This window comes from Arachis ipaensis, chromosome B02, assembly GCF_000816755.2.
Source record: "Arachis ipaensis cultivar K30076 chromosome B02, Araip1.1, whole genome shotgun sequence".
Classification (NCBI taxonomy): Eukaryota; Viridiplantae; Streptophyta; class Magnoliopsida; order Fabales; family Fabaceae; genus Arachis; species Arachis ipaensis.
The window spans coordinates 43668637-43687209 of NC_029786.2; the positions used below are offsets into that span (position 1 = coordinate 43668637).

General features: G+C 34.9%; 1 protein-coding gene across 1 annotated transcript; it reads left to right on the forward strand.

The window, feature by feature from the left end:
• LOC107628308 lies at positions 1348 to 2026 on the forward strand. The gene is made up of 2 exons (XM_021115801.1): positions 1348 to 1825; positions 1928 to 2026. The coding sequence occupies exons 1-2, from the start codon at positions 1490 to 1492 to the stop codon at positions 1973 to 1975; spliced, it is 384 nt and encodes a 127-aa protein (XP_020971460.1). The 5' UTR covers positions 1348 to 1489; the 3' UTR covers positions 1976 to 2026.

Below are 18573 nucleotides of genomic sequence, written 5' to 3' on the forward strand. Positions count from 1 at the left end.
CACTGAGTCCTTTCCGCCTCAACCCGAATTGACGGCAACCAACAACTCGGTTCCACTTGCTTTCTCAGCCGCCACGACTCTAATCGCAACACATAGTGGTCAGGACTCGACCCCACGTTATCAAAACTCATATTCATTAACCAAACACCACAGAATACTAACGCGAGGCTTTTCGAAACATAAATACTTACTGAACTAGCGAAACGAAGCAGCCGCGAACTCCGAGCACGACACGCAAGCATCGATATACAACCCTGTGACAAATAACGCTACAACGCCTCAGTCGAAATTATCAGAACAGTGACAAAAGGCTCCTCGAACCAAAACGCTTACCAAGACCGAGGGAGAATGGCTGAACCGAATAGCGACGGTCTCCGAACCGGTTCGGCGGCAGCCCGGCAGCCACCTCAAGCGGCAGCAGGGACCTGAACAACATGTAGCGACAATGAAGTATCCAGAAGCTCAATAGAAAAGGAGAACCAGCTTAAAAATCCTTACCGACAAAGCCTTCCGGTGACGGCAGTGGTGTTTTCCGGTGGCAGAGGCTTACCGGCGCACCCCCATGAGCAGCGACAAGGCTCCCAACAGCAGCTGGGCGCAGTGGCAGGGACACCTCCGCAATGGTTCTCCTCCGGTGGGGCTCTCTCTCTTTTCCTCGCGACAACACCGGGGATGCTGGCGGCGAGCAGGCCAGCGACTGGGATTTGATATCTTATTTTATAAATCAATTAAGAATAATTAAATTAGTTTTATTAATATTTGGAGTTAAGTTAATTAATATTTTTGTGAAACTTTTATAATTGGTTATTTTATATAATTAAATTTAAGAAATTTCTATTATGAATAAATATGATTTATTCTATTAATTTGAGCCCTTAAAGATTAATTTATTAGAAATGATTAAATTGATTTTGATAAATACTTTAATTTTAAGTCAATTAGTATTTACTCACAATTTTGATTATAACTAGTTATTTTATATATAAATTGAAATTAAAGTTATGATAGAAAAATAATAAAAGGTCATATAATTTAATATAGGTAATTGATATTTCGAGTTTAACTGTATTTTATAGAATGTGATTAGTATGCTTATTTTATAATTTAAATTAAAAATAATTGTTTGAGCTCATTGATATGTTGATAAACAAAATCTTATGCATTTTGAAAGTAATTTTTATGAAGCAATTTTTATGGTATTATATTTGAATCTTAAATTGTTATTCTATCTCAAATATTTTATAAAGGTTGTTATATTACTCATATACATTATACCTTAACCTTAAATTCCTAATTAAAAACCTAATTTTATCCTAAATTCACAAAACACACGCACAAACAGAATGGGAAAGAAAGGAAACAGGGGAGCTCGAGGGGGAAAACAGAAAGGGAAAAGAAAGGAAGGGGAAAGAGGGAAGATGGGGGAAAACGGAGAACAGGAAGGGAGACAGAGGACGAAGGAGAAGAAGAGAGGGGGAGGAACAACGCTATGGAGCTTGGTGCCGCTGCCGAGCTGCTGTCACAGAGAAGAAAGGGAGAGGCGAACGTGACCCACGGAGGAGAGGAAGGAGCTGCCGTCGAGCCACGCCCCGTTGCCGTTGTTCGTGTATCGCCATTGCCGTTCGCTGAGGGTGAGACGCGAAGAGAAGATGCTGACTTGCACCATCGTGCCTCGCTATCTTCGTCGAGCCTTCATCATTGTCGCTCCCTATTCCCGTTGCCATCAGGGTTTGCTGCCGCTGCCATTGAGAGTGACGCAGCAGAGGAGGAGTCGTTCCTTTTCCGCCGCCGTCGCCGGAGACCTTGGTTGCTACTGTTCATATGGGTGAGTTCGTTGTTCCCTAGTTACCGGAGTCACTGTCTATGAATCTTTTGTTGCTTTAGAATGACCTTGTCCCCATCTTTAATGTTCCTGAGTACACTATAGTTGTTGGAATCGTTACAGCTGGAACTTGTCACCGGGGGAGAGAAGTGACTGCACCATCCTCTTCATTTTGACATTGAACCTCTATTCCTAACCCTGTAACGCTCTTGCTCTTGTTCTATTTGGTATTTTGTTTCTCTATTATGTTCTTATTTTAATTATGATAGCCAATATCTCTGTTTTAGTATTATGGTGTTATGCTGAAATTGCCGAAATTGCCGTTGCTGCGAGCGTAACCAGAATTGATGCTGCTGCCGCCGTCCCGGTTGCGTTGAAATCACCGCTGCAGTTGCCAGTTTAGACTAAGCAGGGATTGTTGCGTTAAACTATGCGATTGCGACATCGAGGTAGGGGGTTTAAAATAATTTCAATTTAAGAATGCTTACAAGGTTTATTGAATAACTACAAATAGATTTAACATCTGTGAGTAATTGATTGACTATGTAAATATTGAATTGTGGCTGAAATTTTGATTTGAAAGGGTTGAGATTGTGACTTGGAATTGTTGATTAGTGATATTGATTGATTGTGTGGATTGGGAATTGTTTGATGACTAATTGTTGAGAATTCCTGAATTTTAATGGGTTATGTTGGATTTGTTGCCGCTGAGATGTTATTTGGTATATTGTAATGTTAATGAACTTGGTTGGTGGTTGATTTGGAATTGGTTTTGAGGGGTATTGAAGGGTTGGATTTTGAATACAAAATGGTTTACTGAAATTAGGTTCTCTTGAAATTAAACAGCAACTTTGAAAGTGATTCAGTGACTCTATAGTGACTGAAATGATATGAATTTAAGTGTTAAGTAAATTATATTAAGTGTAATTGTGAAAATTCAATTTTGAAGATTTTGTATCAACTAGAGAATCAGTTATGATTTTTCAAAGTTGAATGCTAAAATCTTATTTTCTGCATAATTTCTAAACTAAGTCAGCAACTTTGAAAAAGCTGTAACCAGTTCTGCGATTATCAGAATTGTGTGGAACTAAGTCCGGATCAAGCTTGGGAATATAGGGAGTTGGACTGGTGAATTTGAGACTTTTTCATTAAGTTTATGATTTATGGTAAATTTTTGAATTATGGATGTCAAATCTGGTTTTTCTGCAGAACATTTAACACAGCAGCAACTTGATTTCCCTATTGGAAATTCTGCAGTTTGAATTTTGAAATGGAACCAATTTTAAATAAAACTTTATTCCTATTATTTTAATGCCGTAAAATTTCAGAACAATTGGACTTGTAGTTTTAAAGATATGAATTTTTGAAGGATGACGCATTATGCAGAAAAAGCCAGATTCTGTTTTCTTAAATTAGTAACTTTGGGAGTTTATAACTTTTGATCCTGGATAGATATTGAGATGCAATCAATTGGAAGTGAAAATTAAGTATGTTTAGCATATGTGATTTAAATTTCAGGATTTTCCATGTTTTAATAAGTGAGTTATGGAACTAGGAAGAGGTTGTGTTCAATGATTTGTAAAACAGAATTCTGCAGAAAATTACCTAACTTCCAAGCTACGTAACGCCTTCATTAAAAATGGTATGACCCTAGAACAAATTGAGAAAGAAATTTGGATGAGTTATGTGTAACCACATTAATTTTGAAGGTAGTTGGATTTAATTTGGATTTTATATGAAATTTCAAATGTTGTATGCTGCTGCTATCTTCTGGTTTTAAAACACTGCAGAACAGTCACGGTTTTGCTTATATTCCCAAAGTTAGAGTTAGCAAAAAATTATGATTTTTGATTTAATAGAAAGCTTAATATGAGACGGTCGCATGGATATAAAGTTTACATGATTCCGAATTCATTTGATATTTTAAAAACAAAATGGAAATCAGGCTGCCAAGTTGTGTTGGCAATTATTTTGGATATGGAATTTAAGAAATAGATTTTCTATATTATTATCAAATGTTATTGAGAATATATATTGTTGTGGCAACTGCTGAAAGAGGCTGATGAAATGTTGAGAACGAAGGAACCCGTAAGGGTGGCTAAGTCCTATTTTTAAAGGAGATTATGTCCAAATTTTTATAAAAGTAAAAGGACTTAGTCAAAAATGAATACTTGAGACTTGTTTAACGATAATAACTTTACTGATTCTTTTGAGAAAATATATTTGGTTTATAAAGTTGCTAGCAAGGACATGGGTTTTGTCCCGCTTGCATATTTACAATTACAAAAGAGTAAAGAGATAAAGATAAAAAAAGTAATATAGACACAGATGAAAGAGTATTCAGAGAAAAGTAAAGAGATACAGAGAATAGAGCAACTAGAGTAAAGAGATGCAGAGAAAAGAGAAACCAGAGCAGAGTAAAGAGATTTTTGTATATTTATATATATATTAGTTGGTTGATGCAACCCAGAGCTATATTTAATATATATTAGTTGCTTAATGCAACCCAGAGCCTCTGTAGGGAAACTAAGTTACCTACAGCCATTTTCCGCTTCCCCAGAGCATAGCAGAGTATATATATATTTCCTGCAGTAAGCAGAGGCTGTCTCAAATGAGCGGCTATTATCATATGCTCATTTATTTAGAAACGGAAAATCGTATTCGGGAAATCGGGATTACTCGTGACCGGATAAATGTCGGGATTGCGGGCAGCCAACCGACACATGAGCTCATGGCATGTACTAGGACTAGACATTCATCATATGCATCTATGTGACATTGTTTGGGTGTGTATATTGTAATTGGTTTGCCTATGTGAATAATTCTGTTTAACTGCTAATTGCTATACTTGATGTAATTGCTCTTGATTGTGCTTGAATCTCTTTACTTGTATTTGTATCTGATTGGCTGGGTTGTAGTGAATTGGGTGTTGATTGAATTGCTTGAGCCTAAGGCCGTGATTGGTTTGTGTTTGAGGTTTAGTAAAGTATGAAAGATTAAGCTGGTTCAGCATAGACTTAATGAACCTATGCTTGGAACAAATTAGTCATTCATACAGTCTAGGAAAACTTTTAAGACGTATATAAAGTAAAATATGGGTTTAGGATTTTGGATAATTAATTGATGCTTCTAAAGAAGGTTTTAGATTTTTGAAAGTTGAGCCATTGGTTTTCAAAAGAAGTTTATATAAGGCGATCGATGAATACTGCGAATGAAAGTAGTTTTCTTTTCATTGTCTCTAAATGAAATTAACTATTTGCGCTTTATTCTTTACTTTCACGACATTCTCGATCTCCACTGAGAACATGTGGTTTGGTTCTCACCCCAAATTTTCCACCCTTTCAGCGACAGGTTTGAAGACGCAATTTGAAGCTGCGAGCGATCAGTAGGCTTTCTTTATGGTTTTAATTGCTTTCATAGAGTCCCCTCGCTATTGTCCTTTGAGATTTTATTTTACATAGAGGGGTAGGTTTAGTATATTGTATTTGAGTTTTATTTGGTCTCTTTTGTATAAGAATTATTATCAATAATATTTATGTGATTATTATTATTTGTGAATGTTTGAATTATGACTTTAATGATTAAAAAACAAAATTTTCTGGAATTTTCTTAAAACTGAAACGTGAACTCGATACAAAGGCTCGATAATTAAGTAGTTAATACTAGAGAAGGTTACGTAATGTTCTTTCTAGTGGAAATACCCTGACTTAAGCAAGGTATTTTGCTGGACGGGATGTTACATGATACATGTGAAAACATGTTTCCTAAGCCATAAAAAAATGTTAATTTTAATTATCCTTTATTGCCATTCGATGTCGTGATCTGTGTGTTAAGTATTTTCAGGCTTTATAGGGCAGGAATGGCTTAGAGGACAGGAAAGAAACATGCAAAAAATGGAAGGAACGCACAAAATGGAGTTTTGAAGAAAATGGCAGCGACGCGCACGCATGGACGACGGGGACGCGTGCCTAATGCAGAGCACGAGCGACGCGTACACGTGACTGACGCGTACGCGTGACAAGGAAAATCTCTATATGACACGCACGCGTGACCTACGCGTATGCGTGACAGACGCCACGTGCAGAAAGTTGCAGAAGTCGCCCCCAGCGATTTCTGGGCTCCTTTTTCGGCCCAAATCCAAGCCCAGAAACACAGAATAGAGGCTGGAGAATGAGGGAATCAAAAGAATCATTCATTCATTCATTCATTAATCAATAATTTGAAGTTTTAGATGTAGTTTCTAGAGAGGGAGGCTCTCTCCTCTCTCTTAGGTTTTAGGATTAGAATTTTTTCGTTTTCTCAATTCCAGGTTCAATGTTCCTTTAATTTATGTTCTCTTTTACTTTTATTTATTCTATCACTTTAATTTGTTTATTTTCCCAATATTGGTTTATGAATTCCATGTTAGAATTGATTTTTCCTATTTAATATAAATTGAGGTATTTCAAATTTAAGATTGCTTTCTTCTATTTATGTTATTGATGCTTCCAATTTAATTTAGATTTTTCTTTCCCCCTTTGCTTTGGTTGAGTAATTGGTGACACTTGAGTTATCAAACTCAGCTGTTGATTGAAAATTAGAATTTGCTGATTGATTTGGATTCTTCTAAAGCTAGTCTTTCCATAGGAGTTGACTAGGATTTGAGGAATATCATTGATTAGTCCACTTGACTTTCCTTTATTTAGTAAGGGTTAACTAAGTGGGAGCAATAAACAATTCTCATCATACTTGATAAGGATAACTAGGATGGGATTTCCAGTTCTTATACCTTGCACTGGTTTTTATGATAATTAATTTACTTTCCTGTCAATTTATTTTCCTATTCCTTATTTCAAAAACCCAAAAATATACCTTTTTCCATAACCAATAATAAATCATACTACCCTGCAATTTCTTGAGAAACAACCCAAGGTTTAAATACTTCGGTTATAAATTTTATTGGGTTTTGTTACTTGTGACAACCAAACTTTTGTGCGAAAGGATCTTCTGTTGGTTTGGAAACTATACTTACAACGTGATTATTTTTATGAGATTCTTTACTAACAAAATTTGTTTCATCAGTACCTCATAATTATCAATATTTGGTATGTAGACAAGGATGGCGATCTCAATTCCCATCCCTAGCCAAGAGTTACTTTTATTATTCATATTTGAAAACCAAAATTTCAATTGTTTAATTCTAGTTATAGTCACTTGTTAGTTTTAGAGTAAATTATATTACTTGTCCTCTTATTAGTTTGGAATTGTTTATACCTTGCCTTAGCTCCTTGGATTAGTTTCTTGCATCTTAAGATTTCTTGTTTGATTAAGTCTTTTAGTTTAAATTCTTGCTCATGACTTGCAACCCTGGAATTCTAACCAATGTTGAAGCACATGTTTGCCCACTCCTTGTGAGACGACCCGAGGTTTGAATACTTCGGTTATTTTTATTGGGGTTGAACTTGTGACAACCAATTCCTTTGAAATTTGATCGGGAGTTATTAGTTGGTTTGGAGCTATGCTCACAACGAAGTCCTATTTCTATTAAGAGAAATTCTAAACCAACAATAACCAACACATCAGAGGTTCATCAATTCCAAAAGACACATTGGTTGGTGTGGAGTTATCTTCAATGATGGAGCTTGCTTCTTGCTTAACCTCTTCCTTTTGGTAGCTTCCTTCCAATTCAATCTCTTCTTCATTGCTTACCAATGGTATAGGAGGTTGCACACTTTTCTATTATCTCAATGTCAAGTCCAATGGGAGAGGATTCAATTGTATATAGAAACTCCTCAATGATTGAATCCATCTCTTGATCAACCTCTTCAAAGTATTCAATCATGATATGCTTTGGAGGTTCTACACCCTCCTCAACATCAATATCAAGCTTCTTGGAAGAGAGCTCTCTAATTCTACATTCCCATGGACTTCCATTATCTCCTAGATCTTCAACCACTTCTTCCGGCTCAATTATCTCAACTTCCTCCCCTTGTGACAATTCTTGCTTCAACTCCCTTTCTTCACCTTGAAACTCCAAACTCACTCCCTCACTATGCTCCTTGGTTGCTTCTCCGCATTCAACAATGTGAGTACTTGGGATGTATGAGCTTAGGTGGGAGGTTACGCGACTAATGGCTTCTTTCATAGTGGCCAACATGGCCTCCAACCTCTTATGCTCTTCTTCTTGCTTTTGAAGGCGAGAATAGAGATCTTTTTGTTTTTGCACTAGGGGGTTGAGAGATTCGTCCAATGAAGGCGATGGTGGAAGGGAGGGTTCATTGTTTGGAGGGAAGGTTTCATAGTTGGAAGGTGGTTCATCTTGGTAAGGGTATGGAGATGGGGTGTATGAGATTGGTGGTTCTTCGGAGTATTGGTGTTGGAATCACTACAAGAAAATGAAACATTTGTAACAAAAATTTTGAAACAAATTTAAAATTGTTACAAAAAATTATTTTTTTAACAAAAATTAGTAATTGTTACATAATAATAATGTTTTGTAACAACAATAAAATTTGTTACAAAATGTTTTAATATTTTGTAACGACTTGAATTTTTTTGTTACAAATTATATTGGCTTTGTAACGAAACAGTATTTTGTTGCAAATTTTTAAAATATTTTGTAACAAAAGATAAAGTTGTTGCAAAAATTTAAAATATTTTGTAACAAAATATCCATTTGTTTCAAAAACTCCAATTATTTTGTAACAAAAAATTAATTTGTCACAAAATTCAATATTATTTATAACAAGTTATTTATTTGTCACAAAATACAAGAATTTTTGTAACTAAAAAAAATTATTTTAAAATGTTAAAATCTTTAAGGTAATTTTATTTTATTTTAAAAATTTTATTTTTAAAATATTATTTGTGTTAATTAATTATTTTTTATAAAAAAATTAAAGATTAAATGATTTATTTTTAAAAATGGTATATATTATTTTATATTTTTTTATAAAATTAATATATAATTTTACTAATAATTAAATCTTAATGAATATTTTGTAAAATTGTTATATTACACATATATATTTTATGTTAACTCTAAAAGTACCAAATAAAACCCTAATTTCACTACATTCCTAAATTTATACCCAAAATCCCTAAACTTACGTTCAGAAAGGGAAAGAAAGGAAACAGGGGAAGCTCAAAGGAGAAGGGAAAATGGAGAACCACAAAATCCCTAATTTGTGTCCTAAATCCATTAATACACGCACACTCAAAGACAAAGAGGGAGAAGGGAGAAATAAGAAGAACGGAGAAGAGGAAGGAAGAGAGGGCAAAGAGCGCGAGGAAAACGAGGGAGGAAGGGGGCCGCCTTCGTCGCGGCCAAGCCGCCGTGGTTGAGGTCGCCATCATGTCTGTCGAGTTCCTTCGTGAAAAGGAGAACGACGCGCGAGAGAGAAAGAGAGATGAGACGCGACGAGAAGAGGAGGAGAAGGCCGTTTTAGTCGCCACCGAAGCCTTCGACGTCGCCGCTACCACCGTAGACATCATCTCAGCTACGAAGAAGAGGAGGAGGGGGCACTGTTAGCACCATCATCGCTATTCCGCGTAGTCACTGTCGAGAAGCAGAACAAAACAGAGAAAGACGCGAAGGAGGATGATAGAGGCCACCACCGCTGTTATTGCCATCGCTGGGCTAGTCGGAAGCTGCCGTGACCACCACTGATCTCTACGCTGCTGTTAGAGTCACTAGTGGAGGTATCTTTGTTGCGTCTATTTCGGTTTAGGTCCTTCATTTCCTTAAACTTGTTCTACTTCCACTTTTACTCTACTATTTTCCTATTTTCTTCTATAATTAGGTTGAATATTGATGCTGGTGTTGCCGTGGGACTGTTGAAGCTGCTGCTAGTTTTGATTCGGTTACCTTGGTACTCGTCTGATCTTTCCCTTAGGTTTGGTCCAATTACTCGTTCTGTTTTGTCACTGCTATGGTTACCATGTTCTGGTTTTAATTTAATTTTAGTCCTTGCTTTGAATTTCAGTAGATTGTTGATATTGGCAAAACTCTGCCATTGTTCATGGAGCTTCAAACCTTAGGTGACAAGACGTGAAGAACCATGCTCTGTAAAGTGTCTTGTTTTCAATGTTGCAGGTCTCATTTAATTTGAGTTGAACCGTTTGGTTACATTTACAGAAACTAAAAAGGATGGATCCTATAGATGTTGAGACGGTATGTTTGTCTGTGTTCTTACTGTCCAATGAATCACTTCTTTTGACAGTCCATTTCCATTTGCAGGTCTCATTTACAGAAACTAAAAAGGATGGATCCTATAGATATTGAGACGGTATGTTCGCCTGTGTTCTTGCTGTGCAATGAATCATTTCTTTTGACAGTCCATTTCCATTTGCTTCAAACAAATAATTCCTACTCCTTAAATGGAGTTATGATATTGAAACTTTATTTCTACAAAGGCTTTGAAATATTGACTTTGGACAGATATTAGAAATGTGAAGTTAGAAGTACTTACCAAATCATACTCTATTTAGGTGCTACTGCTGATGAGAAATCTGTCTATCAATTTAAGGAGCCCAGATTTTTAGGATCATGTAATTATTTGTGTCATTGATCTTTTTATTGCTATAACTAAATATGTAATGATGAGTAGAATATTTTCCACTGTTATATTTCGGCATCTAAGTGATTTTATAATGAATCTATTTCCTGAGGATACATAGCTTGAAGTGGTATGCTGATGTTCCTCATTTATTTGAAATTGTCTATGTCATGCCACATTCCTACAAAAGCATCACATACATATTGAAATTCTCATCTCTGTAGAAACTTGAACGACTACTATGGTCGACATCAAATTGCATGCTCAAGGATAGAAGGAATGGTAATGAGATTCATATATGTTCATGCAGAGAAGGTTGCTTGCCTCGTATGAGGTGGAACTCAAAATAGACAGCTACATCAATGCAAATAGACATATGACTGGTGGGCAGTTGAAGACAGCTACTTAGATGCGGTAGAGGCAGAAAATGACTTCATTTTCACAAATTAGATGTTGTCATTGATTAGGATTTTGGGTGATGCGATGAAGATGCCACGGAAGAGCAGGTCTTGGTTCTTTAGATTTCGGAAAAAGAAGTTCTAAGAACATTTTCTTTGTGCAGGTCTTGGTTTCTATCTCAGAAACTGCTCCCATCATTTTATACATTAGAGATGTTGAGAGGTTTGTTCTACAATCACCAAGGTTATACAACTTGATACATAATGCTTCACTGCTTTTGAAAATTAGTTGGCATTTATCCTTTTCCGTACTCTTATTGACAAATAATCTAAGTTATAATTAGTTATATCTTGTTTCTAATTTTTGTTTTGATTTTTTATATCTTTTTTTTTATATCTTGTTTCTTATGTTAAACAATGACAAGTGATTCTTGCCAAAATATTCTATCATAATCTGGAAACAGTTAGTATAAATGATCATAATTATTATGATTATTTAAGTTAATTGTGTGAGATTATGCATATTTTTTTAATAAATTACTTTGTCAAGGTCTAAACTCTACTCTTCAATTGTTACATCGATAGGTGGAAGCCATAAAAAGGATTACTGAATATGTTGCTCAACTGAAAAAGAGTTGGAAAAGGACATGGTAAGAATTTTAGAGTTTGTATTCATTGTTGAATAATACTAAGTATAGTTTTTTGTTTTTCCTGTGTATTTTTAAAGGAAAAACAAATCTTGTTTCTTAAGTGCTAGTGTTTTTTGGTTGGTACTCTTTTCAGGTGTGGCACTTATTAGAAGTTTTTTCCATGAGAACGGAGCTGTATGAACATGATGGAGTTTGTAATTTGTAGTTTATATTTTGGAGATTTATAATTTCTTGTTTTTCTTATCCTATGTATCTATCTAGTTCATTAGGGTTCTTCAATGTGTCTTGTTAGTTTTTATTTTAAAGTTTATATGTTGAAGATTTATAAAACAATCTTAGTTAAATGAAAGATATTTGAACTATCTATGTTATTATATATTATATAAATATTGACTTGTTGAGTAAATTAGTTAATATATTAATTAATTAAAAAAATAATATAATTTGGCAAATTATGTGTGTAATTTGTATTAAAAAATTATTACAAAATAAATAGTGTTTCGTAACTAAAAAAAATGTTACAAAATCAAGTTATATTTTGTAACAAAATTTATGATAGGAAAAAATATATTGTCACAAAAAATATTTTGAAGATCAAAATTTGTTATCAATTTTGTAACGACTTTTGTTTTTTTGTAACAGAAATGTTTGTTACAAAATATTACTTTGAATTGTAACAATTCCATTTTTTGTTACAAAAACTTTTTGTAACGGGACATACTATAACGACCCCTTTTTTTGTTACAAAATCTGTTTCAAAAATTCGATTTTTTGTAACAATTTTTTTTGTTACAAATACTGCTTTTTCTTGTAGTGAATGGTGGTGGCTCCATGTATGGTTCATATGGCTCATAAGGTGGTTGGTATGGTGGGTAAGGATTAGGGTCATAATGAGGTATTTGGTGGTAGGGGGCTTGTGAGTAAGGTGATTCAAAATCATGTTGAGGAGGTGGTTCATAGGCATATGGTGGTGGTTGTTGACAACTACAAGAAGGATCACCACATCTATTATATTGATATGCATTAGGAGTGAAATTATACCTATAAGAGACTGGAGGAGGTTGTTGCCAAGAAGGGTGATCAATTCCTTGAGGCTCCTCCCACCTTTGATTGTTCCATCCTTGATGCATATTGTCATTGTAGCTCCCATTTTCTACAACATAATTTGAACCAAACTCATAGCCAAAGGGGTGAGAATTCATGGTAGCAAATAAAAACAAAAACTAACAAAATAAGCAACAAAGTCCTAAACCTAACAAAAATTGACAAACAAGCAAAAGGCAAACATATTCACATATTTACAATAGCCAATAACATAGCACCATTGCAATTCCCCGGCAATGGCGCCAAAAGCTTGAAAGAGCATAACCGTTGGCTAAGAATTTCTTCTCGGTTAGAGGAAATAACTTTGTTGCAAGTATAGTTCTCAACCGACAAGTGATGCTCAAATCAAATTTAATTTGATTGTCACTAGTTCTACCCCAGTAAAATAACCGAGAGTATTAATCCCAGGTCGTTCTCCCTAGAAATTGCAATGAAGTGAGTGATTATTGGCTATGAAGGAATACGGGAAGTTTGGTTTATAAAAGGGATAAGAAAATAAATGGCAAGTAAAATAAAGGAAACAATTAAAGAAAACAATTGATAAAAGAGAGACAGTCATGGTAAGGATTGAGAATATAGGCTTTCTATCCCAGTCACTAATCAAAACAACAATTAACAAGAATTTATCCTATTTTGTCATCCCTAACAATGGAAGAAAATACAATGTTATCTTCACACGAGAGAAAGTCAAATAAGACCAGCTAATCTCACTCCAAAAGTCCTAATCAACTTACTAATTGAATTAGTAAAAGATTAGCGTTAATGGAAACAATATTAACTAACAACTCTAGATCACCAACATAGGTTGGGTCTTAATGACTCAAGATTGCCTAATTCCTCTTCCAAGCCAAGAATGCTAAAAAAGCTACTCTAACATCCAACCAAGCACTTTGTCAAACACTTGGAAGGCATAAAAGGAAAACATAATCAATTGCAAGGAAAAATAAATTCTACAACTACTAATTACAAGGAATTAACAATAACAACTCAAATCAACCATAAGAACATAAAAGAAACATCAATTGCATTAAGGAAAAGCCAAATCCAACAAGAGTATTTATAAACATAAAAGAAGCTCAGAGGAAAAATTAACAAGAAAACTAAGAAGAACAAAGACATAAGAACAAGAAATTGTAAAGGAAACAAGATGAAAGCAAGAATTAAACCCTAGATCTAAGATGCAAAGTACCCTAAGAACCCTAATTCTAGAGAGAAAAGGGAGCTTCTCTCTCTAGAAACTAACCTACATGATGCTAATCCTACAACTAAGTGCTCCCCCTTTGCCCAACCTTGAATTCTGCATGAAATAGCCTTAGGAATGAGTTGGATTTGGGCCTGGGCAGCTCAGAAATCGCTCCCAGCGAATTCACTTTAATGAGGTCACTAGATCAGCGCCACTCGTGCGTGTGGCTGACGCGTGCGCGTCGCTGGCCAAAATTCCTCCTCACGCGTATGCGTGGATGATGCGTGCGCGTGGCCCTTAATTCTCCAAATGCTCATTTCTTTATGAATTCTCCACTTTGCATGCTTTTCTCTTCACTTCTTCCATCCAATACTTGCCTTATGAACCTGAAATCACTCAGCAAACACATCAAGGCATCGAATGGAATTAAAGTGAATTAAAATCACCAATTTAAGGGCCTAAAAAAGCATGTTTTTATACTGATGAGCGGATAATTTATACGCTTTTTGGCATTGCTTTTAGTATATTTTTAGTAGGATCTAGTTACTTTTAGGGATGTTTTTATTAGTTTTTATGTTAAATTCACATTTCTGGACTTTACTATGAGTTTGTGTGTTTTTCTGTGATTTCAGGTATTTTCTGGCTGAAATTGAGGGATTTGAGCAAAAATCAGATTCAGAGGTAGAAGAAGGACTGCTGATGCTATTGGATTCTGACCTCCCTGCACTCAAAGTGAATTTTCTGGAGCTACAGAACTCAAAATGGCGCGCTTCCAATTGCGTTGGAAAGTAGACATCCAGGGCTTTCCAGCAATATATAATAGTCCATACTTTGGCCGCGTTTAGACGATGCAAAAAGGCGTTGAACGCCAGTTCTACGCTGCAGTCTGGAGTTAAACGCCAGAAACACGTCACGAACCAGAGCTGAACGCCAGAAACACGTTACAACCTGGCGTTCAACTCCAGAAGAAGCCTCTGCACGTGTAGACTTCAAGCTTAGCCCAAGCACACACCAAGTGGGCCCCGAAAGTGGATTTATGCATCAATTACTTACTTCTGTAAACCCTAGTAACTAGTTTAGTATAAATAGGACTTTTTACTATTGTATTTATATCTTCGGATCATCTTTGATCAGTTTGATGCTATCTTAGACTTTCATGGGGGTTGGCCATTCGGCCATGCCTGGACCATTATCACTTATGTATATTCAAATGGTAGAGTTTCTGCACTCTATAGATTAAGGTGTGGAGCTCTGCTGTTCTTCATGATTTAATGCAAAGTACTACTATTTTCTATTCAATTCAACTTATTCCGCTTCTAAGATATCCCATTCGCACCCAAGAACATGATGAATGTGATGATTATGTGACGCTCATCATCATTCTCACTTATGAACGCGTGCCTGACAAACACTTCTGTTCTACATGCAACCAAGCTAGAATGAGTATCTCTTAGATATCTAATACAGGGGACCGAGTCCGAGTTATTAGTATCTTCATGGTATAAGTTAGAACCCCTGGATGGCCATTCCTGAGATCCGGAAAGTCTAAACCTTGTCTGTGGTATTCCGAGTAGGATCTGGGAAGGGATGGCTGTGACGAACTTCAAACTCGCGAGTGCTAGGCATAGTGACAGACGCAAAAGGATAGTAAATCCTATTCCAGTATGATCGAGAACCTCCAAATGATTAGCCATGCCGTGACAGAGTATTTGGACCATTTTCACAGAGAGGATGGGATGTAGCCATTGACAACGGTGATGCCCTTACAGAAAGCTTGCCATGGAAAGGATTAAGACTGATTGGATGAAGACAGTGGGAAAGCAGAGATTCAGAGGAACGAAAGCATCTCTATACGCTTATCTGAAATTCTCACCAATGAATTACATAAGTATTTCTATCTTTATTTTCTGTTTATTTATTATTATTATTCGAAAACTCCATAACCATTTGATATCCGCCTGACTGATATTTACAAGATGACCATAGCTTGCTTCATACCAACAATCTCCGTGGGATCGACCCTTACTCATGTAAGGTTTTATTACTTGGATGACCCAGTGCACTTGCTGGTTAGCTGTGCGAAGTTGTGAAGTTATGTTTGGACCATGGTATTGTGCATCAGTTATTGGCGCCATTGCCAGGGAGAAAACGAACAACAAATTTTACAACCTCAGAGTAACAATTTCGCATACCAAGTTTTTGGCGCCGTTGCCGGGGATTGTTCGAGTTTGGACAACTAACGGTTCATCGTGTTGCTCAGATTGGGTAATTTTCTTCTTATTTTATTTTCAAAAATTTTTCAAAATTTTTTCAAAAATATTTTCTTCTTTTTTGTTTTTCCCAATTAATATTCGAAAAAAAAAATATTTTCAAAAAAAATAAAACATATTTTTCTTCAGAATTTTTAAGAATGAATTCTAGTGTTTCATGAAGCATGTTGAAGCCTGGCTGGCTGTAAAGTCATGTCTAAAATCTTTTGGACTAAGGCTTTCAAACCATCAGCATAGAGGCAAGTTAATTTGATAACTAATGAGCAGTATATCTGAGTTACATACTAAAGCTTGACTGGCTATTAAGCCATGTCTAACCCTTTGATTGGAGCTTTGGGCTAATATTGAAAGATTCCTGGAATTTTTCTTAAGGATTTTGGAATTCTTATTTTCTTTTTCACATTAATTTAAAAAAAATCCAAAAAAATCATAAAATCATAAAAATCAAAAATATTTTGTGTTTCTTGTTTGAGTCTTGAGTCAATTTTTAAGTTTGGTGTCAACTGCATTTTTTCTAAAATTTTTTTGCATTTTTCGAAAACTCATGCATTCATAGTGTTCTTCATGATCTTCAAGTTGTTCTTGGCCAGTCTTCTTGTTTGATCTTCATATTTTCTTGTTTTGTGTCTTTTCTTGTTTTTCATATGCATTCTTGCATTCATAGTGTCTATACATGAAAAATTTCCAAGTTTGGTGTCTTGCATGTTTTCTTTTCTTGAAAATTTTTCAAAAAAATAAGTTCTTGATGTTCATCTTGACATTCAAAGTGTTCTTGGTGTTCATCTTAACATTCATAGTGTTCTAGCATGCATCACATGTTTAGATCCAAAACTTTCATGCATTGCATCATTTTTCATGTTTTTCTCTCTCATCATTAAAAATTCAAAAATCAAAAAAATATATCTCCTTTTTTCTCTCATTAAATTTCGAAAATTTGGATTGACTTTTTCAAAAAATTTTAAAATCTAGTTGTTTTTATGAGTCAAATCAAATTTTCAATTTGAAAATCTTATCTTTTCAAAATCTTTTTCAAAAATCAAATCTTTTTCATTTTTCTTATTTATTTTTGAAAATTTTAAAAAAGTATTTTTCAAAAATCTTTTTCTTAATTTTATCTCATAATTTTCGAAAATATTATCAATAATTAATATTTTGATTCAAAAATTTCAAGTTTGTTACTTGCTTGTTAAGAAAGATTCAAACTTTAAGTTCTAGAATCATATCTTGTGATTTCTTGTGAATCAAGTCATTAATTGTGATTTTAAAAATCAAATCTTTTTCAAAACTAATTTCAATCATATCTTTTTAAAAATATCTTTTTATCTTATCTTTTTCAAAATCATATCTCTCTATCATATCTTTTTTAAATCATATCTTTTTCAAAAAAAAAAAATTTAAAATATCTTTTCTAACTTCTTATCTTCTTATCTTTTCAAAATTGATTTTCAAAATTTGTTTCAACTAACTAATTAACTTTTTATTTGTTTCTTATCTTTTTCAAAACTACCTAACTAACTATCCCTCTCTAATTTTCGAAAATACCTCCCTCTTTTTCAAAAATTCTTTTTAATTAACTAATTGTTTCAAATTTTGATTTTAATTTTATTCCCCTTGAATTTTCGAAAATCACTAACTCTTTTTCAAAAATTATTTTCGAAAACTTCTCTCTCTCATCTTCTTCTATTTATTTATTCATTTACTAAAACTTCTCTTCATCTCAAATCACTGCTCTTATCCTCACTCTTGTGGTTGGATTATCCATTCTTCTTCACTCTTATTCCCTTTCTTCTTCTACTAACAACAAGGGAACCTCTATACTGTGGTAAAAAGGATCCCTATTATTATTTTTCTGTTCCCTTCTTTTTCATATGAGCAGGAGCAAGGACAAGAATATTCTTGTTGAAGCAGACCCTGAACCTGAAAGGACTCTGAAGAGGAAACTAAGAGAAGCTAAAATACAACAATCCAGAGATAACCTTACAGAAATTTTCGAACAAGAAGAGGAGATGGCAGCCGAAAATAATAATAATGCAAAGAGGATGCTTGGTGACTTCACTGCACCTAATTCCAATTTACATGGAAGAAGCATCTCCATCCCTGCCATTGGAGCAAACAATTTTGATCTGAAACCTCAATTAGTTTCTCTAATGCAGCAAAACTGCAAGTTTCATGGACTTCCATTTGAAGATCCTTTTCAGTTCTTAACTGAATTTTTGCAGATCTGTGATACTGTTAAGACTAATGGAGTAGATCCTGAAGTGTACAGGCTCATGTTTTTCCCTTTGCTGTAAGAGACAGAGCTAGAGTGTGGTTGGACTCTCAACCCAAAGATAGCCTGAACTCTTGGGATAAGCTGGTCACGGCTTTCTTAGCCAAGTTCTTTCCTCCTCAAAAGCTTAGTAAGCTTAGAGTGGATGTTCAAACCTTCAGACAGAAAGAAGGTGAATCCCTCTATGAAGCTTGGGAGAGATACAAGCAACTGACCAAAAAGTGTCCCTCTGACATGCTTTCGTCACGGCTTCAAGTTCTTTCCTCCTCAAAAGCTTAGTAAGCTTAGAGTGGATGTTCAAACCTTCAGACAGAAAGAAGGTGAATCCCTCTTCCCTCTA

Coding starts and splice junctions, on each gene's coding strand:
- LOC107628308 (XM_021115801.1), top strand. CDS start 1,490: ATGGAGCTTGGTGCCGCTGCCGAGCTGCTGTCACAGAGAAGAAAGGGA. Junction 1,826..1,927: donor GGTTGCTACTGTTCATATGG/GTGAGTTCGTTG, acceptor AGTACACTATAG/TTGTTGGAATCGTTACAGCT.